General features: G+C 50.5%; 1 protein-coding gene across 1 annotated transcript in view; it reads left to right on the forward strand.

Moving 5' to 3' along the window:
- SIGLEC1 (sialic acid binding Ig like lectin 1) overlaps positions 1 to 23624 on the forward strand; it is a 267397-nt gene that overhangs the window by 224898 nt on the left and 18875 nt on the right. Inside the window, exon 18 of the mRNA XM_069632266.1 lies at positions 2763 to 3017. Within this exon, the coding sequence (XP_069488367.1) occupies positions 2763 to 3017 (255 nt within the window). The remainder of the gene's footprint in view (positions 1 to 2762; positions 3018 to 23624) is intronic.

Raw genomic sequence — 23624 nt, forward strand, 5'->3', positions numbered from 1 at the left:
CAATAACTTCACATCTGTGGTTGACATTTCCTATGGCAACATACTGGCAGAGAACATCTCTGGACTTCTAGAATAATCGAAGAAAGCCATTTCAACTGTCCATCGTCTGATATATTTGGAATATTTCATTAGATCATTGGTATGTTCTGTTTCTTATTAGGGACCCCTTTACTTGCATTCTGTGAAGTGGTATGGTGTTATACAAATGTATAAACCATGCCCCTTGTTAGGCAAGATTGTTTGCAGTACCATGTGGGAGACTGTACCAGCCTTGTCCTCTTGGCAATAGCTAACCCAACCTTTGGTGTAAGTCTGTACTACACAAGTTGGTAGAGTGACTGAGCAGCCAGGCTTATCTCAAGAGAGGTCAATGTGTTCTGTAGGGTTGCAACATAGAGTGTCACAGTGACAAGTAGTCAAATAACACTTACACTCAAGGTTTCTTGATTAAACAATTATTTATTAATTTAACAGTCTGTTTTAAAATAAGCCTTTTTTAGAATTCAAACTCTCAGTTTCAATAAATCAGTACATACCCTTTAGGGATGGCACACAGACACTTCCTAAACCCCGAGGTGACTTCAACTACTAGGACCCTGTGGACATTGATATATCACTGGTACATTTTAAGCAATACTGAGTTTTGAGTCAAAAAGGAAGAGGTTAGGGAAGGAAACAATGGTTAACAAGTTTCTCAAACTGGTAAACACCTTTGAACCCCTCAAATGCACTGTAGATTAACCCTTTCCCAGCTTAGAAGTAAAGAATGTATTACTTTTTGGAGGGACAGATTAAACACAAAGTCAGAGGTTAGAAGAGTCTTTAGGGAGCCAGGGCAGCCAATGTCAATTGAGCAAAGCCTAGGGCAGCTGCAGTTATTCTTACAGGTAAGCAAAAAGTCTTGCACAATGTTATAGAGAGTTTTGTAGAAAAAGAAATCACTTGGGCCACACGCTGAGAGGCTTGTGATGGGCAAAGCTGCAAGCAACTCTACAAAAGGCAGCAAATGCAAATCTCAACTGAGAGCTAGCAATGCTACACAAGAGTTAAGTACCCCTTAGTTCACAGTACCTGAGGTCGTAAGAAATTGGTTCCTGCTGGCTTATGTTGCTGTTGTAATATGGCAGATCCTGTTGTTCCTGTGCCTCAGTAGTGGGGACAAGAGGGAGGACGTCTGGGGACTCCTGCACTACCATTCGAATGGTTGGTGGTAGCAATGGACAAAGTTCAGATCAGCGTCACTTTGCGATTTCAGCTTCTCGCGAATAGCTCCACAGTGGTTCTTGGACACCTTGTGAGCTTTCCTTGCTTCTTGGGTCCAACACTCTGTTGAGGTGGCTCACGCTTGGTCAGCCCTGCTTCAAGAGAGTCCAGAGGATCTTCCTGGAACTCGGGTCCAGCTTTGAAATGATGCACTCGATTCTGGTGTTCCTGTTTCTGGCACTCGCTTCATGCAGCAGCAATCGAAGTACAGCCTGCAAAAAGAGGATTACCAGATGAGTTTGTCTTGGGGTCGATTGGTCCCCCCAACCCAGGTCCTTCTTCGGATTCCTTCGTCCTGTGGTCGACTATGCCTTCCTTACAAAAGACCTCACCTTTTATGCAAGTCTTTCCCATTCATTCGCAGCTTAGCTGTCACTCACACAGCAGGATGGCTGTCCTCCAAGGACAGACGGCCGGCCAATCACCTTTGGGTGCATTTCTGTAACCAAGGAGACTAAGAACAGGGAGTTTGAGGAACCTCCCTCGCTTCCTGCCCTGCCAGACATGCTGGAGCCAGAGTCGGGCTTCAGCAGTGAACCCTGCCAAAGACAAAACGAACAAAGGGACCAAACCTGGTTTGGCACGCAGAGTAAATCTCAAGAAGAACATTTTCAACAAGAAATGGCAGAAAAAGAAGACCAGGCATTTTGACAAAATGGGCACCCATGGGTGCTATACTTCAGCTGCGAGCACAGCCCGCGGTAAAAACACACAATGGTAGGAAAAAGTAAACCACTGCCACCAGCCATTAATTGTAAAAAGGGTAACATAAAAATGTTACATGAGAAAGTAGACAAAGGGGCTACTAAATAACCCATTCCAGCACTCCATGTAAGATAAGTGTGCTGGGTATACAAAGTTACAAAAGGTAAGTAAAGTTAATTTCACTTAACTGCTCTGGGAAACAGTAGTTTAACCAAGAGAAGGTCTTTAAATCTTTGGGATATCCGAAAGACTTCCCTGTGCCACTGCAGTGAAGGTTCAAAATCACATTAAAAATACATGACACAGTAGGAAAAAGGTCTCACTCTCTCCAGGAAAAAAATGAAAAGTCCTAAAGTCCAGCAAAAGAGCTGGGGATCTCTAAGGTAGAAGGGAATTAGCACATTTCTGAGAACTCATCCTAACACCTCTCGTGGTTAGTGCTAAGAATTGCTGTAAGTTTAAAGCTTAAATAATCACAAGAGGCACAGAGATGGCGTCCTTCCAAATGATTGTTAATTAATTCAGGGGGTGAAGGGGACACATTGAAGATATTGATCATTATAAAATTTGCATAAAAGTGATAATGTAAGAGCCGGCTCCACTCATAGTAATTCATAGTTGCACGATTTAAATAGACCATATATGCTTTTATAAGGTGGACATGTCTATTTACAATGTAATTTGTGAATGCTTCGCTTAATAATGAAGTCTTGCTAGATATTACACCCCAAAACTGCAAATATAAAGGACTTTGCAACTAACCTGTTACTTTACTGTATTCTTTTGCAAATCAGCTGCACGAGTCCTGGTTGAGCCCTCCCCAGAATTACAGGAAGGTGACATGCTGAACCTGACATGTGTGACAGCAACCAGAGGTCAAGAGAAAGCAAACTATACATGGTACAAGAATCACCGATGGCTCCAGGAAGGCACTTCAGCATCCTTGCTTCTGCATAAAGTGGTGGGTACTGACACTGGCTCCTACCAGTGTGCAGTGGAGGACACAGAAGGCATCCGAGCCTCGCCGCTGATTGGCATAAATGTGCAGTGTAAGTTCTCAGCATCACTTGGCTTCCATATTAGCCTTTATTTATTTATTTATCTATTTATTTATACATTTGTAGAGGGCAGCCAAGCCCTGAGGCATCTCGGCACTTAGCTTAAGGTTATGGTTACAGGTTAGTTTGCTGTGGTCGTAATGTCACAGTCATACCACATGGCTTACATATGTGTTAGGTTACATACAGATTGTCATGACGCAGGTGCATTCATTCGTTACATACAAGTTACATCCAGCCTTTATATTTGTATTTCACTTCGCAAAATGGTTGTAGTGAAAATATTAACCAAAAGCACTGGGAGACCATGTTAATGGCAGCAGCGGCACTATTAAAACCCCAAATCCATAATATGAATATAGGAGTCAAATAAAACTCCTGGCACTTAAATTACACATTGACGAATCAGTGTACAAAATCTTCACTTTGATTAATTGACCTTGTCACTTGTCAATGAAAGGTAAGCTCCATTGTACGTAAGAGAATTGTGGGTGATAATTGGTACTTTGAGTTGTAAATGAAATATCCATTTGATTTGGCTTTGATGAATTTTAATCTGACATTGACATTAGGGATTTGGACCCCAATTGGCCCTACAAATAGGTTTGCCAAGTGGGATCATGGGTAATGCTTGGATAACTTACTGGGAATCTTCATTACTCCTAGTCCTACTCTTCTTGTTCCCAGTACATTTTATAGATTAGTACTGGGACGAGGAAGAGGGACGTGGAAGTAATGCCTGGATTACCTACCCGTAATCTTCATTATTCATAGCCCTACTCGTCCTCGTCCCAGTACTAATCTATAACCAATACTGGGACGAGGAAGAGGGACGTGGAGGTAATATAATGTAGTCTTCCGAAAGTATATAAAATGTGTATGCAGCAGTCTGACATCTATTTCAATCAGCAAGCAGCAAATCCTGTGAGATGTCAGAATGGTCTTCAGTTGTTTGGTGAATGGGCAAGATGTGACCATGAAAAGCATTTTATTGGTGCCAACGCATGGCTGACCATTGAGGAAGTGATAACAATCCCCTTCCCACTGATTGCGGTTATTGACTGCAATTGATGTTTTATTTTTGTCATGAAAAAGAGAAATGAAAAAAAATGCAGTGAATTGAAAAATATGCCTCCAAACGCACAAGATGCGCTGCAGCACCGAATCCAGGGTCATCGTACATGTGATGTAAGGAGAGAGGAACTGAACGAAATGAGGAATATACTTTCAAAGGGAAATGTTGCTTACAATGCACAAAAATATCTGCAGCCTCTAATACATACATACAGTCCACTGGCGTAGCGGGGTCCCCGCAGCCCCGACCGGTGTGGGGGCCCCGTCATGCCATGTTCTTTGGAGTTTCCAGCCTCCTCAATCTTCTGAAAGAAACAATTTCTTTCAGAAGTCGGAGATCGACTTCAGAAAGACCTGATTTCTTTCAGAAAGAAACGTTCCGGCTGCCCCACGAGATGAAGAACCATTCGGCTGCGCAACTGGAACCTTTCATTGTAATTGAGTTGCCCCCTCTGCGCATGTCAGGAACAAAGAAGCAGGGTATGGGTATGAATGGGTATGAATGTGTGCATGCAAGGCTGGGGCCCAGGAAAGGGGCCCCAGCCTTGTATCATGGATGTTATCTTACATATGTTACTGGTATTATTGGGCAAAGCCAACTTGATTCATATTATTAAATGGATGAGGGCTGCGGTTTATAGAACAATAGGGCAGGCAGACTGGACCTTTACAGTCTTTAGCATGGCCTTTTATACTCACGTAAGGGGAAAGGTCAACATAATGTGTGTTCATACATGGGGAGGTTGGGGCACCTGTGCAGTCAACAGGTATATGTTTTCTTACTGTGGCATGGCATGTTTTACTGGTGTTAAAGGTAAAGTCAACATGATGAGTCTTGTTACATGTTGGGCGGAGGCACACGTGCAGCCAAACAAGGAAATGGTTCCTTACTGTAGCATTCCATGTTTTATTGCATTGAGGGCAAAGTCAACATGAGTATTCTTACATGGTGGTGCGGGGGTTGGGAAAGTAACATGCTTTCTTCTTGTGGATAGGAGAGTTTTACTGGCATTAAGGGCAAAGCCAAAAAAAAAAAAAAGTGTCATACATGGGGATACTGGCAGTGCCAGCATGAACATGTTTTGCTATGGTGTCATAACTGTGCATAATATTAATAGCCTCACACAGAGTTTACTGCTACATTTAGGTATCAAGACTCAGGAGACAGGCGTAGCCCCCTTGTTTCTACGTTAGGTGAACGATTTAAGGTTTGATTAAAACACATACTTCCATCTTTCGCCTAGTGCAGCACGTGGCATTTCCTTCCAGCAGCATAATCATGCACACTGTACATGCATGGTTGTCCAAGCATGCCCTGCGTGTGGTGTGGCCTGTGCTTTGTTGCTGAGCTTGAAGGGGCGAGGCCCTCAGCAAGGCTCGCAGGGGGCCCCCCACATTTTGTGTTGCGGCATTGATACAGACTCTAATAAATTTACACTCCTATGTTCAGTCGTGTTCACCAGGGTCGTTGGGGCAAAACTAAAGGAATAACAGTGTGTCAAATGAAAAAATATACACCAAAACACACAAAGCAACCACTGTTTCCCTCAACCACGCACACCAAATCAGTAATACGCACAACGGGTGGAGAGACATAACAATGGGAAAACATTCTTCAAAATGAAACTTATTTCACTAACGCACTAGATGGTCTGCTGGACCCAACACAGTGTAGGATCGAGGTACATGCACAGTAAAGTCAGAAGGAGAAAAGTAACATCTGCAAATTACATTTAGGAAGCAAAGTACATACAAACACACATACAACATGAGCATACAAACTAAACGTAAAGTACGTTTGCATTGCTCTCAGGTTTCCCATGGCCATGCGTGAGAAGGCCATCTGGTCCGTTTTTTTAAAATGTATGATTCTGGCACTCGTAGTTTTTTTCTTCTTCATTAGAAATTTAGGGAAACTATAATTACCAGAATTCAAAGCAAAAATGTGACGGGATGGCACTTCTCACATATGGCCACGGGACACTTGTGAGCTCTGCTATTCATCCATGAACACATTAACAACAATATATTACAAGAATGTGAGTTAAAGCTACCTCATGTTGGTTTTAATGTTGGTTTATGTTAAGTGTTTAATAATATGTTAAACCTTAATGTTGGCATTCATAAAATGTATAGGTGTTTATGTTTTTTATGGATAGTAAACGTGTCTTTTTTTGAATGCAAATGTATGTAAAACAAAAAAAAACACGCACCGGAAGCAACATTCCTGTGCACTGCATGCCTTCAATGCAGGGGCTGTGAACTGCAGGTGCATTTCCAGGGCTGGATGGTGCTGTGGCTTATTACCTAAAATGTTCAAATGTTCTCATATATATATATATATATATATATATATATATATATATATATATATATATATATATATATATATGCTTACTGTGTAAATGTTTACTGTATGCACCAGCACTTGTGGATTTTATAATGTGATAAAATGGCTGATTGCTTAGACACAGAGAGAGCTGTTATAGACACGTTGACACTCTCTACATATTATCCGAGAGTTGACGTGGTTTAAAACGTAGTCCATCATCTGTGTTAATCAAACCTACGTGATCAAGCGGTTGGTACACTGCGAAACACGTCGTTTTTGTTTTGGTTGCTCCTTTTTTGCTGATGCACATCTACTAATAAAGAAACTTTGTGCTGCCTGGATTTAAAGTGGCGTTTTTGCTCTTTCTGCTGAAAGGACATTAGCACTTTACAGGTGCTCTCAGGAGTGCATTCCACTTGTTGCACTTTTAACAAAGGGTTCCTTTTGGAAATATATATATATATCTATATATATTTGTATATATATATATATTACATGGCCACTGTAGTGGCCATGTAGTTATGGTTAAGTTGGTGTTTCCATAGGAAGAGCACTTTTTCGGCGGCTTATAACTTCGCTCTCCCTGGACGAATACTCACCAAACTTTGCAAAAAAAAGTATATTGCCCACTCTGAATTTTTGTGAGGATTCGTCCAGGGGGGAAAAGTTATAGGGGGGGGTCCCAAAACTTTTGTTTTTTCCCATAGAAATAATGGGAAAAAACTTTGCTCACGCCTACAGCCCAAACCGCTGGAGGGATTTACACCAAATTTGTGGCAGGAGCGGCAGCTTGGTCCCGAAAGCGTGCTTTGCTTTATGTGGTGTAGAGCCGTCCAGTAGTTTTTAAAAAAATGACAAAAATGTAAGTGAACAAAATTAGTGATATCTGTGTTCGCTTCGCGGACACACTTCCCTGTTCGCTCCGCGGACAGGACGGTGATTGGGCAAGCAGCTTGCGTGATGTCTGCGGACATCTGACGTGCTCTATCATTGGATGCGGTGAAAGCGTGCAGTGCGTCGTGGCTTCAGAGACGCCCGCCATCTTTGTTCCTCGCATAAGAGGCTTTGTCAGGACAGCAGGAGCGGGATCTGCCACCTGCACAGTAAGTCCCCCACCGCCGCTCATGCCCGTGTCTGTCTCCTGTTCCTCCCACCCCCCGCTCATGCCCCGTGTGTCCTTCTTGTCCCCCCCACCCCCACTCATGCTCTGTGTCTCCCCTGTTCCTCCAGCCCCCCGCCCACGCCATCGGCACACGGTGGCCAGCGGAGGGCCGAAGAGCGGGATCTGCCGCCTGCACACAAACTCATGTCCGCTCATGCTCCGTGTGTCTCTCAACCCTCCCGCCCACCCCCCGCTCATTCCCCGTGTGTCTCTCCCCTCCCGCCCACCCCCCGCTCATGCCCCGTGTGTCTCCCCCCTCCCGCCCACCCCCCGCTCATGCCCTGTGTGTATCTCCCCTCCCGCCCACCCCCTCTCATGTCCCGTGTGTATCTCCCCTCCCACCCACCCCCCTCTCATGCCCCGTGTGTCTCTCCCCTCCCGCCCACCCCCGCTCATGCCCTGTGTGTCTCTCCCCTCCCGCCCACCCCCGCTCATGCCCCATGTGTCTCTCCCCTCCCACCCACCCCCCGCTCATGTCCCATGTGTCTCTCCCCTCCTGCCCACCACCTGCTCATGCCCCGTGTCTCTCTCCACTTCCCCCACCCCCGCTCATGCCCTGTGTGTCTCTCTCCACTTCCCCTCACCCCCCGCTCATGCCCCGTGTGTCTCTCTCCACTTTCCCCCCACCCCCCGCTCATGCCCTGTGTGTCTCTCTCCCCTCCCCCCGCTCTTGCCCCATCTGTCTCTCCCCCCCACCCCCGCTCATGCCCCGTGTGTCTCTCCCCTCCTGCCCACCCCCCGCTCATGCCCCGTGTCTCTCTCCACTTCCCCCCACCCCCCGCTCATGCCCGTGTTTCTCTCTCCACTTCCCCCCACCCCCCGCTCATGCCCTGTGTGTCTCTCTCCACTTCCCCCCACTCCCCGCTCATGCCCCGTGTGTCTCTCTCCACTTCCCTCCACCCCCGCTCATGCCCCGTGTGTCTCTCTCCCCTCCCCCCACCCCCCGCTCATGCCCCGTGTGTCTCTCCCCTCCCCCCACCCCCGCTCATGCCCCGTGTGTCTCTCCCCTCCCGCCCACCCCCCGCTCATGCCCCGTGTGTCTCTCCCCTCCCGCCCATCCCCCGCTCATGCCCCGTGTGTCTCTCCCCTCCTGCCCACCCCCCGCTCATGCCCCATGTGTCTCTCTCCCTCCAGCCCACCCCCGCTCATGCTCCTTGTGTCTCTCTCCCTCCCGCCCACCCCCCGCTCATGCCCCGTGTGTCTACCCCGCCTGCCAACCCCCCGCTCATGCCCTGTGTGTCTATCCCTCCCGCCCACCCCCCGCTCATGCCCCGTGTGTCTCTCTCCCTCCCGCCCAACCCCTGCTCATGCCCCGTGTCTCTCTCTCGTTCCCTCCCACCCCCGGCTCATGCCCCGTGTGTCTCTCTCCCTCCCGCCCACCCCCCGCTCATGCCCCGTGTGTCTCTCCCCTCCCGCCCACCCCCGGCTCATGCCCCGTGTGTCTACCCTCGGCCGCCCACCCCCCGCTCATGCCCCTTGTGTCTCTCTCCCTCCCGCCCATTCCCCGCTCATGCCCCATGTGTCTCTCCCCTCCCGCCCACCCCGGCTCATGCCCCGTGTGTCTACCTCGGCCACCCACCCCCCGCTCATGCCCCGTGTGTTTACCCCTCCCGCCCACCCCCGGTCATGAACCGTGTGTCTACCCCTCCCGCCCACCCCCACTCATGCCCCGTGTCTCTCTCCCTCCTGCCCACTCCCACTCATGCCCTGTGTGTCTACCCCTCCCGCCCACACCCTGCTCATGCCCCTCTGCCCCTCCCGCCCACCCCCCGCTCATGCCCCGTGTGTCTATCCCTCCCGCCCACCCCCCGCTCCTGCCCGTGTGACTATCCCTCCCCCATCCCCTGCTCATGCCCCATGTGTCTATCCCTCCCCCCACCCAATGCTCATGCCCCGTGTGCCTCTCAAATCCCCCCCACCCCATGTGTCTCTCCCCTGAACCCCCACCCACTGCTCATGCCCCGTGTGTCTCCCTCCACTTCCCCCCCGCCCCCCGCTCATACCGCGTGTGTCTCTCATCTCCCCCCCACCCCCGCTCATGCCCTGTGTGTCTCTCTCCCTCCCGCCCACCCCCCGCTCATGCCCCGTGGGTCTCTCTCCCTCCCGCCCACCCCCGCTCATGCCCCGTGTCTCTCTCCCTCCCACCCAACCCTCGCTCATGCCCCATGAGTCTCTCTCTCCCGCCCACCCCCCGCTCATGCCCCGTGTGTCTACCCCTTCTGCCGACCCCACGCTCATGCCATGTGTGTCTCTCAAATCCCCCCACCCCCCATGTGTCTCTCCCCTGAACCCCCACCCACTGCTCATGCCCCGTGTGTCTCTCTCCACTTCCCCCCACCCCCCGCTCATACCATGTGTGTCTCTCACCTCCCCCCCGCCCCCGCTCATGCCTTGTGTGTCTCCATCCCTCCCGCCCACCCCCCGCTCATGCCCCGTGTGTCTCTCTCCCTCCTGCCCACCCCCCGCTCATGCCCCGGGTGTCTACCCCTCCCGCCCACCCACCGCTCATGCCCCATGTGTCTGCCCTCCCACCCCCCGCTCATGCCCCGTATGTCTACGCCTCCCGCTCATACCCAGCCCTCGCGCCCGCCCCGCTGTGTCTATCCCTCTCCCCCACCCCCCACTCGTGCCCCATGTGTCTATCCCTCCCTCCCACCCCCCGCGCATGCCCCATGTGTCTCTCCGCAACCCCCCACCCCGCTCATGCCCCGTGTGTCTCTCCCCTCCCCCACCCCCCGCTCATGCCCTGTCTGTCTCTCCCCTCACCCCCACACCCTGCTCATGCCACGTGTGTCTCTCTCCACTTCCCCCCAACCCCCGCTCATGCCCCGTGTGACTCTGTCCTCCCTCCCATCCCCGTTCATGCCCCGTGTGTCTCTCTCCCTCCCGCCCACCCCCCGCTAATGCCACGTGTGTCTCTCTCCCTCCCGCCCACCCCCTGCTCATGCCCCGTGTCTTTTGACCTTGCGCCCACCCCCCTGCTCATGCCCCGTGTCTCTCTCCCTCCCGCACACCCCCCGCTCAAGCCCCGTGTGTCTACCCCTCCTGCCGACCCCAGGCTCAGGCCACGTGTGTCTCTCCCCCCACCCCCGCTCATTTCCCATGTATCTCTCTCGACCTCCCGCCCACCCCCCGCTCATGCCCCGTGCCTCTCGTCCTCCCGCCCACCCCCCGCTCATGCCCCGTGTGTCTACCCCTCCTGCCGACCCCACGCTCATGCCACGTGTGTCTCTCCCCCCACCCCCGCTCATTTCCCGTGTATCTCTCTCCCTCCCGCAACCCCCCGCTCATGCCCACGTCTCCCGCCCAGCCCCCTCTCATGCCCACCCCTCCCGCCCACCCCTCCCGCTCATGCCCACAACCCGCTCATCCCTCCTGCCCACCCCCCGCTCATGCCCACCCCCCGCTCATGCCATGTGTGTCTCTCCCTCCCGCCCACCCCCCGCTCATGCCCCATGTGTCTATCCCTCCCGCCAACCTCTCTGCTCATGCCCCGTGTGTCTCTCCCTCCTGCCTACCCCCTGCTCATGCCCAGTGTCTCTACCTCCCGCCCACCCCCGCTCATGCCCCGTGTGTCTACCCCTCCTGCCGACCCCACGCTCATGCCACGTGTGTCTCTCCCCCCACCCCCGCTCATTTCCCGTGTATCTCTCTCCCTCCCGCAACCCCCCGCTCATGCCCACGTCTCCCGCCCCGCCCCCTCTCATGCCCACCCCTCCCGCCCACCCCTCCCGCTCATGCCCACAACCCGCTCATCCCTCCTGCCCACCCCCCGCTCATGCCCACCCCCCGCTCATGCCCTGTGTGTCTCCCCCTCACGCCCACCCTCCGCTCATGCCCCGTGTGTCTATCCCTCCCGCCCACCCCCCGCTCATGCCCCGTGTGTCTACAACACCCACCCATCACCCGCACATGCCCCGTGTGTCTCTCCCTCACGCCCACCCGCTGCTCATGCCCTGTGTGTCTCCCCCTCCCACCCACCCCCGTTCATGCCCAGTGTGTCTCTCCCTCCTACCCACCCCCTGCTCATGCCCCGTATGTCTCCCCCTGCCCCCCACCCCCTGCTCATGCCACGTGCGTCAACCCCTCCCGCCCACCCCCCGCTCATGCCTCGTGTGTCTATCCCTCTCGCCCACCCCCGCTCATGCCCCGTGTGTCTACCCCACCCGCCCACTCCCCGCTCATGCACCGTGTGTCTCCCCCTCCCACCCACCCCCCGCTCATGCCCCGTGTGTCTCTCCCTCCTGCCCACCCCCTGTTCATGCCCCGTGTGTCACTCCCTCCCGCCCACCCCCCGCTCCTGCCCCGTGTGTCTACCCCTCCCGCCCACACCCCGCTCATGCCCACCCCTAACGCCCACCCCCTGCTCATGTCCACCCCTCCCGCCCACCGCCGCTCATGCCCCGTGTGTCTTTCCCTCCCCCCCACCCCCCGCTCGTGCCCCATGTGTCTATTCCTCCCTCCCACCCCCCGCTCATGCCCCGTGTGTCTCTCCGCAACCCCCCACCCCCGCTCATGCCCCGTGTGTCTCTCCCTTCCCCCCACCCCCTGCTCATGCCCCGTGTGTCTCTCTCCACTTCCCCCCAACCCCCGCTCATGCTCCGTGTGACTCTCCCCTCCCTCCCACCCCGCTCATGCCCCATGTGTCTATCCCTCCCGCCCACCGCCGCTCATGCCCCGTGTGTATATCCCTACCGCCCACCCCCCGCTCATGCCCTGTGTGTCTATCCCTCCCCCCCACCCCCCGCTCGTGCCCCATGTGTCTATCCCTCCCTCCCACGCCCCGCTCATGCCCCGTGTGTCTCTCCGCAACCCCCCACCCCCGCTCATGCCCCGTGTGTCTCTCCGCAACCCCCCACCCCCCACTCATGCCCTCTGTGTCTCCCCCTCACGCCCACCCCCCGCACATGCCCCGTGTGTCTATCCCTCCCGCCCACCCCCGCTCATGCCCCATGTGTCTACCCCACCCGCCCACACCCCGATCATGCCCCGTGTGTCTCCCCCGCTCATGCCCCATGTGTCTCCCCTTGCCGCTCATGCCCCGTGTGTCTCTCCCTCCCGCCCACCCCCACTCATGCCCTGTGTGCTGTGTGTCTCGAGCCGCCCACCCCCCGCTCATGCCCTGTGTGTCCGGCCACCCCCGCTCATGCCCCGTATGTCTCTCCCCTCCCGCCCACCCCCGCTCATGCCCGGTGTGTCTCTCCCCTCCCGCCCACCCCCCACTCATGCCCCATGTGTCTCTCCCCTCCCGCCCATGCCCACAACCCGCTCATCCCTCCTGCCCACCCCCATGTGTCTCTCCCCTCCCCACCACCCCCGCTCATGCCCCGTGTGTCTACCCCTATCGCCCACCTCCCCGCTCATGCCCTGTGTGTCTACCCCTCCCGCCCACCCCCCGCTCATGCCCCGTGTGTCTGCCCCTCCCGCCCACCCCCGCTCATGCCCCGTGTGTCTACCCCTCTCGCCCACCCCCGCTCATGCCCCGTGTGTGTACCCTTCCCGCCCACCCCCGCTCATGCCCCGTGTCTGTCTCCTGTTTCCCCCAGCCCCGCTCATGCCCCGTGTCTCTCTGTTGTTCCCCCCACCCCCCCGCTCATGCACCGTGTCTGTCTCCTGTTCCCCCCACCCGCGCATGCCCCGTGTCTCTCTACTGTTGCCCCCCCGATCATGCCCCATGTCTGTCTCCTGTTCCCCCCAGCCGCTCATGCCCCATTGGTACACCCCGTTTTAGCGTCGCTGGTTCGGCGACGGGATGCTTTGGCGCGCCGCACACCAGTGCACATCGCCTGCTGTTTAGGGAAACGTTCAGTGCAGTGCACTGAAAATGCGAGTTTCAACTTCACCCCACACTATTTTAAAATGAAACTGTTCTAGAGCGGTTTCATTTTAAAATAGTGTGTGATGAAGTTGAAACTCCTTTCCCTAAACAGCAGGCGATGTGCACTGGGGTGCGGCGCACAGAGCAGAATTGATCTGCCGGGCTCACGAGGGTGGGGGCTGTGCAGCTCGGAGCAGACTGCTCCGAGCAGCACAGCCCCCACCTTCGCGGGCCCGGCTGTGTACTCTGCATGGCTGTGGTGCCTGCATGAAGAACTCGTAGGACAATTCGACGCGGGCTGTCACGCCGTGACGCTCCGAACCGGTTCCTGCGCCGAACCAGCAGCGCCAAATCGTCCTGGGCCGAACCGGCCGCCCCGAAATGTCCTGCTCCGTGTCTCTCTCCTGTTGCCCCCCACCCCCCGCTCATGCCCCGTGTCTGTCTCCTGTACCCCCACCCCCCCGCTCATACCCTGTGTCTGTCTCTTGTACACCCTACCCCCCACTCATGCCCCGTGTCTCTCTCCTGTTGGCCCCCACCCCCCCGCTCATGCCCAGCGTCTGTCTCCTGTTCCCTCCACCCCCCGCTCATGCCCTGTGTTTGTCTCCTGTTCCCACCACCCCCGCTAATGCCCCGTGTCTGTCTCCTGTTCTCCCCACCCCCCGCTCATGCCCCTTGTCTCTCTCCTGTTGTCCCCCACCCCCTGGTCATGCCCCGTGTCTGTCTCCTGTACCCCCCCATCCCCGATCATGCCCCGCGTCTTCCTCCTGTTCCCACCCACCCCCTGCTCATGCCCCGTGTCTTCCTCTTGTCACCCTCACCTATGATGTCCCTTGTTGACCTCTTGTTCCCCCACCCCCTCTCAAGCCCCGTGTCTCCCTTCTTTTGCCCCCACCCCCCGCACATGCCCTGTGTCTTCCTTTCCCGCCCACTCCACGCTCATGCCCTGTGTCTCCCTTCTTTCCCCCCCACCTCCCGCTCATGCCCCACGTCTGCTCTGTTGGAACAGGGCAGACACGGGGCATGAGCAGGGGTGGTGGCGCCACCTTGCCCTACCCCCGTTCATGCCCCGTGTCTCTCCTGTTCACCCCCACCCCCGCTCATGCTCCGTGTCTGTCTCCCTCCTTTTCCCTCCGCTCATGGCTCGTGTCTCCCCTGTTCACCCCCACCCCCTGCTCATGCCCCGTGTCTGCTCTGTTGGAACAGGGCAGACACGGGGCATGAGCGGGGGTGGGGGCCCCACCTTGCCCTACCCCGCTCATGCCCCGTGTCTCTCCTGTTCACCCCCAACCCCCGCTCATGCCCCGTTTCTCCCTTCTTTCGCGCTCATGCCCCGTGTCTCCCTTCTTTCCACCCCCTGCTCATGCCCCGTGTCTTCCTCGTGTTACCCCCCACTCATGCCCCGTGTCTCTCTCCTGGTCTTCCCGACCCCCTGCCGATGCCCTGTTGTGTTCTCTTTATACACCCTGCCTTCCCTTTCCCTGGTGTCCATCTTGGTAAAAGATTTTGTTTTCTACACCGGGACGCCTGCCTGCGATGTCCTGGTTTGGAAAGAAAAATCTTTTTTTTACCACCCCGGGTTCCCACTTTGAGAACATAGGATGCTAGTGGTCTTCCTCCATTGAAAAGGACGTTATGGTTACATTGCACTAATAAAAAAACTATGAAATTCAGTAAAAAAGAATGTGTTAAAGTGACTTTATGGTTAAGTTGCACTAATAAAAACCTATGAAATTCAGTAAAAAAACTTTGTTAAAGGGACATTATGGTTCAGTTGCGCTACTAAAAACCTATGAAATTCAGTAAAAAAACGTTGTTAAACGGATGTTATGGTTAAGTTTTGCTACTAAAAACCTATGAAATTCAGTAAAAAAAACTTTGTTAAAGGGACGTTATGGTTAAGTTGCGCTACTAAAAACCTATGAAATTCAGTGGAAAAAACTTTGTTAAAGGGACTTTATGGTTACAAGTAAAACCGAAAACCCCCAGAAATTCACCAGTTATGGAAAGCTAAGCAACCATAACTTGCGCCACCACCATGCACTGCTCAGACTAACACTCAGGACATCAAAGATGACATCACAAATGTTATTGAAGACATCACTGATGACATCAGATATGAAATTAATTTTGATGAAAAGTCCCTACAAGGTGTTGTGTTTATAATGTTGGTAACAAAAAGTCAGGGGTGATCAGGAGACCTATCATGAACTACTTAATCTATTAAAGAATGTTCTCACCTAAACAAAGCATTATATTGGAGTGTTGTTAATACATGAACCTAATCATACATACACATAGGCAATATCTGCAGCATGCACCATAGAAGTACAATATTGTAACGTCCCTTTAGCAAAATGTTTCATTGAATTTTATAGGTTTTTATTAGTGCAACTTAACCATAACGTCCGTTTAACAAAGTTTTCCAGTGAATTTCATAGGTTTTTATTAGTGTAACTTAACCATAACATCCCTTTAACAAAGTTATGACCAGTGCATGCTAATTCCCTACAACTTACTAATATCATACTTACCCCAATATAGCAAAATCTGTATCCAATTTACAGTTTCACCTTATATTTCTGCCATTACCCACCTTCTAGTATCACCTTGGTGTAAGGCGCTTTATAAATCAATAAATACAAAAATACACATTTTTAACACTTCTATACACTTTTTGCAACCTTTACCACTGTTTTTGTGTCCGTTGACTTTTGCGAACGTCTTACGTCATTGCTGACTTTCTGGACAGCGTCATGTGACCACAGGCTTGTGCATGGCATGATGACGTGTTCGCGAATGAGGCCACCATTTGCGATCAGGTTCGTGCTTTGCGGACAGTCCAGAATTGCACTTTCTACTGATCTAGGAACTTTCAAGCTCAAAATGTTCTCCTTGCACTGCTCGTACACCTATTCTTACTCATTATCCATTAACAGTCTTACACAGAGCACATACACGGAAGAATAGTAGCAAAACTGCTATTTATCTTAAAAATGGCATCAGCTATTGCCATCCCCCTTCCCCAAGAGCCACCACCACCACCAGCTGGAGGACCTACATAACAGAAAATGCACAGTACTTCTAAATACAATGAAGAGGACCAAGAAGATGAGGTAGAGGAAGTGCCTACCTCTAGAACCAAGAGAGAATCATGGGTGTGCCAGTTCTTTACCACTATAAAGGGAAATGCACTGAGTGCAACGTTGTACCCTGTCATGGCCTACCTGAACAGTACTCCTACGTGACCACCTCCATGCGCCTCCAAACCCAATCCAACCACTGCAATGTTCTCAGAAAGGCTGTTCCTTTCTTACAAGTAGAAGGCTGTCTTCCTCCACCTCATCTTCCTCAACCAATACTGTAACCACACAGACTACTTCTGTGGGACACCATATTCCACCAGCTACCTTGCAAGCAATAAAAGAGGCTGTTGATCCATAACTTTCGAAGACAACAGCCCTCTGTATATACTGCAACACACCACTCTGCAGAGTGGAGCAATTCCGAAGTGCTTTTGAAGCTGTAATCAAGGAGAAACACTGCCCCTACCTTAGATGTAACACACGCAACACATCTTGCCCTGTCCACGTGCCCCTCCATTTTAGTGCTTGGTGCCTCTTCCCTCTTTTCCCTCAACACCTTGCATTTTAACCTCTCCTGCAAAAAAAATCAAATCAAATCAACAAACATAAAAAAGGTTCCTTTAGGAATCCCCTTCCACAGTTAAAAAAAATAGAACTAAAAAATATCTTACATACTCCATCTACTTTACATTTCTCAGGAAAGTACACAGACTCAATAAGATTGTCCAACATTTCCATTAGCATTTTGTTATGCTAATGGGAATAATGTTGGGTTCATCCCCCATTCCAGGGACTGGAGCAGGGGAAAATGGCTCGCCACCCCAAGTTATCAGCCCAAGCGAACCGAGGGCAGATAAAGAGGGCTGCGGACTGTTATCCCCCGTTCCACCACCTACAATGGGGAATGAAGGCCATTAGCACCCCGGATTGCCAAGCGGTAACCCAGGGTTCTAAAAAAAGGATTTTTCTTCGTACACTGGGATGCACGCACGGCGTCCCGCTGTAGGAAAGAAAATCCTTTTCTAAAGATGACCACCATGGAAAGGGAAGGTGGGGCTCCGTACAGAGCGCCTCTGTCCTTTCAATGGTGGCCTGCAGAAGGCAAAGAGAAAACCCTATGACCGTATTACCACAAACACATTTTCTTTTCCCTTTCAAACCTATTCCAATTTCGAAAAACACTTTACCACATAGCTGGTCCCTGGTGGACATGGCCACTTTATCCCCCTTGGTCGTCCCTCGCGGTCTTGACCATTAACCAGATTGTCCGGGCCATGACCTTATGCCATAACCCAGACAATCTGACCACTGGCCATAGCCACAGGCTATACCTCAGTCACCAAAGGTACATCACTATTTTTTTACCTACATTATGACACTTGCCAAAAAATTTAACACAGACACATTTGCAAAACCATGCTTTCAGGTCCTTACCAATGCTTCTTAGACGAGTTTGCTAGAAATCCGCCCATGTTTTTTTTGTGCAAAAGTGTCAAAATGTACATACATACAATAGTCATATAACTAAGCCCCCACTTGACAAAATCCATTCAGACTTTGCACAAACATTCAAGGTTGGGTCGTTAATCTTTCTGAAAACAAGTGTCCACATTTGTTAAACGGCAACAAAGTTATAAACCATCGTATATATGTTGAGCAGCCCCTTGAATTTTGCCCCTCTTGACATAATCCCACCAAACTTTGCAAAAACATGTATATCTAGATCTAAAATCGTTTTGCAAACATTTGTGCAGATTCATCACATGGCACCATATTTATAAGCCCTTACAATATATTTGAACCCCCCCTCTAATTTTGCTCCCTCTTGAAAAAACAGCACCACACTTTGAGTGGCGTCAAAGTTATAAGCCATCCAAAAACTACTTTTCACCAACCCTGTATTGCACAAATAAGCATAAATGCCCCCAAACATCTAAAATGTTCGCGGACATTACAGGAATGCCTGGACTATTCACGGAATTGACAAGGGGGGAGGCATTGTTTGTGGGAAAAAGAGGCCTATGAAATTGAAGTTATGAAACATCTTAATGATAGAACTGCATACAAGGAACTGGCAAGAGACCCCACACCGAGGCTCCAAGAAGACATAGAAAGTCTCATGAAACATGCAAAGGAGGAAGGATGGATAGATCCTGATGAAAAAGCATTTTTGGTGAATCAACATTCCACAACACCTGCCTTTTACATCCTCCCAAAAATTCACAAAAATGACACTACCCCCCACACCCACATCAGGCAGACCAATTGTGGCAGCCATCAGTTCGGTCCTTGAACCCCTGCCAATTTATTCTGACTGGTTCTTAAGACCCGTCGTGTCAAAAATGACATCATATGTTAAAGATACCATGAGCATGCTCAAATTACTAGAGACTTTCCAATTGGATCTATCTGATATCGGGGTGACCTTGGATGTGGTTAGTCTTTATACCAGCATCCCCCAACATGATTATTTGAAGGTGATGGCTAAATACTTGGACACACGAACCACGACACTCAACCAGGTTCCCACTGCATTCATCTTTGAATGCATTGGATTAGCTCTAACAGAGAATTTCTTTTTGTACAATGGACATTTTAACAACCAGCTACAGGGTACAAGCACGGGAGCGACTTTCACTCCAGACCTCGCAAACCTTTATATGGATGATCTTGAGCAACAATACATCTTTGGCTCCACTAATCCTTTCTCGAGCCTAATCAAAACCTGGTTTCATTATATCGGTGATATCTGTATGATTTGAACCAGTACATCTGTCCAACTGACACTGTTCCATAAATGGTTAAACCTTCAAAACACCCATATTCAGTTCACAATACACACTGATTTGAATAGGATACCCTTTTTAGATCTTCAAATTCAGAAAAATGACACCGTTCTATACAGAAAACCCACAGACAAGAACACCCTGCTTAATTACCATAGCTTTCACTCGTTGAGTCTCAAAGAAGGCCTACCTTACGGTCAGTTTCTGCGTGTTCGCAGAAACTGTACCCAAGTAGAAATGTATAAACAATATGGCAAAACCTTAAAATCTCGGTTAAAAGAGAGAGGGTATCCCAAAACCACTGTCCAACGTGCGTACAAATGGGCACTGCACATCAATAGAAATGCATGTCTGGAACCGCCCTTCACCAAACTGAAGAAAAAATAACCTGTGTGAGTACATACACTCCCATTAGTAACCATCTCAGAAAGATCGTCAAAAAACATTGGCATATGATTAAAATAGAGGATTTCAATCCACCTACGCCCCGGTTTGCTTTCAAAAGACAACACAATATCAAAGATACTTTGGTGCATACCTATCCTAACAACCTGACAGCTAGAATATCACAGACACTTCTGTGGGGCCTACCCCCGGTGGAAGGCCACCACCGCTGTGGCAAATGTTCGGTTTGTGCACAAACTGCCACCATGAAAAATATCAAACACAGTAGTTCACCTTACGGCATTTACCAATTGCCTCACCCAATGGGTAGCGTATGCTATAAAATACCCCTGTGATCTTGTATATATAGGGAAAACCAAACGGCAGGTACGCCAAGGAATTTGTGAACACAAGTCATGTATTCGTAACAAAATCTGAGAACAAACCTCTCGTGGGTCACTATATAGCGAAACAACACAAATGCACTGACCTATTCTGGTGTGTATTACAGGTAATTAAGCCATCCCCCAGCGGGGGTAACAGAGACCTGATCCTCACTAGAAGCAAGCAAAAAGGGATTTACAATCTGGACACAGTTAAACATGGGCTTAACATCGCTGTGGAATGGAGTGCATTCATTTAACATCATCTCAATAATTAATTCCCCTAACAACATTACTTAATAATTGGGCGCACTTCATGACCCTGGATGCCAAATTATTGGTAGAGCCAGTAGTTCAAACTCAGACGTCCAAATGACAGTTTATGGACCATAGGTGGGTGCAGTTTTAAAGTCTAAGATAGTAGAGACTGGCTATCACTTTACAAACAGTCAATATGGGGAGCACAATCTCTTTGGTATAATAATGTATGGATATTTATGTTTTTAGATTTTTCAATCCATGTTAATGGGGAACGAAACTGACCTTCTAGAAATAACGAATGTCCTGAAGATGGCCCAACATTTATCTCACTGACCACCGCTGACAAAGGTGGTAGACCATCAAGGGCCGAAACAAAGGAAAAGTAAATAATTTTTCCTATGTCATGCATGCATAACTATACAAACTGTTATGCTGGAAGAAAATTTCAGTTATTGAACCCTGTTCTTGTAAAAGGTGCATGTTGGATGAATGGTATGAATGATGATCATTAGAAGTAAAATGTTTGTAATGTTTTTTTAAATATGTTTTTATGAACAATCATTAAAGAGATTTACGTTTTGCAAAATTGCACTCAGTCTAAATAATTGCTCCCATTAAGGTGCCATCCCTGCCAGTTAGATAAGCAGGGACCCTCCACCCTACCCTGTGTTACATACAGGACCTCTAGAGAGGGGTAGTCAACCTGTTAAGTATTCACTTTCTGGACGCCTGTTTTTTGGCTTTCCGTCCTCATTACCCCTCCCCTCCCCAAAGATTGTTTGAAAAGTTTGACAAGTGCAATGCTGTGGTTTTTAATATGTTTTTACCATGATGTTTACGGACTGTAGCGTATATCTGCAAATCCAACTTGGCAGGTGTTTTGCAAAATCTGACACACCTCACGCTCGTTACCATCCAATCAGCATACACGTCCGATGTCCAAAGACATCATGCTGCCCTCCCACTGGGCCAATCAGAGGTCCGTCCGCTAACTGAACAGGAGAGTCCGTGGACCGAACCCAGATATCACTAATTATTTTACCTACTTCTTGGTCGTTTAAAAAAAAACACGACGGATTTACACCGAATTTACAAAAGCACAATTTTCGGGACAAAGCCACCCCCCCCTGCCACAAGTTTGGTGAACATCCATCCAGCGGTTTGGTCTGTAGGTCTGAGCAATGTTTTTTCCATGGCGTCTATCAGAAAAACCACACATTTTGGGACACCCCCTTTAACTTTGCCCCCACCTTGTTGAAACCTCACCAAACTTCGCAGGATCGACTGACAGGGCCATATATTTCTGTTACAAAGTTTCCCCGCAGGCACTATGACAGCCCAACCAGATTAGGATATGAGTGTTGTCATTATACAAGTAACACCTGACGGCGTGGGAGCGGATGAGACACACAAGTGCCCAAATGTAGATGTTAAATAGGATCGGAGACAAGAAGGAGCACTGTGGGACACCACACGCGAGGAAACAGGGAGCAGATAGAAACGGTGGTATGGAGAGGGTCTGGGTACAATCCGCCAGGAACGAGGTGAATCAAGCTAGTACCTGGCCAGATATCCCTATCTGGGCCAGCCAAGACAACAGGATGGGGTGGTCAACAGTGTGGAAAGCCGCTGACAGATCTAACAGTATCAGGGCTCCAATCCCTCTTGAGTCTACCAGCCTGGACATATCGTCCTAGACGGCGACCAGTACATACTCCGTTCCTCTACCAGGTCTGAAACCTGCTTGTGCCAGGTCCAGAAGGTGGGAAGATTCGATAAATGTTGAAAGAAGAGGTGATACCAAGGATTCAACTAGTTTAGAGAGAAAAGGAAGAAGAGAAATGGTGCGGAAGCTAGCCAGAATGGTGGGGTCTAGTGATGGCTTTTTTAAAAGAGGGACATCTCTAGCCGCTTTAAGTTCAGGAGGGACCAACCCAGATTGACAGGAATTATTCACAGCAGCTGTGAGTACTGTCAGAAGGACCGGAGAGATTATCTTCATGATGTCGATCGGGATGGCATCTGAGGGGGAACAGGATTTCATCTTTTTGATTGCTGCTAGAACATTATCCTCTGTAAACAGAGAAAAGGAGGACCATTCAGCAGAATCAGCAGTGGGCAGCGGATGATTGACGAGATTGCTACTACTAGAAGGAATCGATTTAGCGCTTGCGATGGTGTGACAGATATCACTGATCTTTGTTATGAAAAATTGGGATAAATCGTTGCATAAATCTTGCGTAGGACTGACCTTTGCTGTTAGAGCATCGGAAGAAGAAAGTGACATAACAACTGAGAACAGCACTTTTGGTTTGCATAGGGCTGCTCCGATCTTCTGGGAGAGAAACGAGAGAAAAGAGTTCATGATTGGGGACCTGGGGAGGTTACATTTTAAAGGTGGGCTCACTGTGGATGGGTGGCCTATACACATCACTTGCACATTTGTAATTTCATGGCTGTAACTCCCATGACATGTTCACATGCTCACCTACATGGGCAGTCACACACCCTGCTCTCATGTCTTGATTCACCTCTGCTACTGTAATACAGCTGTGTACTTCGTTTGCTTTTTCTCCTGTCTCAGTGAGTCCTGCAGTTTCTGACTGACCTCACATCACCCACACACAGGCCTGTCATATTGTCATCCCTGACAGGGACTTCGCCACCCCTACCACCAGGGTTACTCATTCTCAGGCTGTAACCCGCCTAGTCATTATTTGTGGATCTGGACAATGTTTTATTCTGTTCACTTCTGTCCTTAACACACATTCAGTTGCTGTGCTTTGATACCTTTGCAAGGACCCATGGCCAATTTGCACATGCCAGTTTGTACTGCATTTACTTGTCACATGTTGATGAGGTGGCCACAGTGCTGTTGCTGCAATAGTGAGCTGTCTGCTTGAGGTGCTGCAGATTCAGGTCTGCCGGGGAGTGACATGGGATGCTCCAGTCCTGGATTGATCTTCAGTGCTTCATGTTGATCGTGTTGGTGGTGGACATGTTGGAGGTCTGCTTCATGGTGGAGGCAGACCACAGAGGTTCAGATGAGTTGAGGCCAAGCATTGGACTGGTAAGGTGGGAGACTGTCAGGGAGCTGCCTGGGGTAGTGGTGCAGGTCAGGGGACTGGTGGGTGGTGTCAGATCCTGAGTGGGCTGCTTGGGTAGTGGCAGAGGTTAGGGGTGCTGGGGGTTGATATCAGGACTTGAGAGGGCTGCCTGGTGTAGTGGCAGATGTGAGGGCAGCATGGGGAGGGGGTTCAACTGTCAGGGGGATGCCTGGGGTAATGGCATAGGTGAGGGGGCTGGCAGGTG

Source organism: Ambystoma mexicanum, chromosome 6q (genome assembly GCF_040938575.1).
Source record: "Ambystoma mexicanum isolate Mex_15411 chromosome 6q, UKY_AmexF1_1, whole genome shotgun sequence".
NCBI lineage: Eukaryota > Metazoa > Chordata > Amphibia > Caudata > Ambystomatidae > Ambystoma > Ambystoma mexicanum.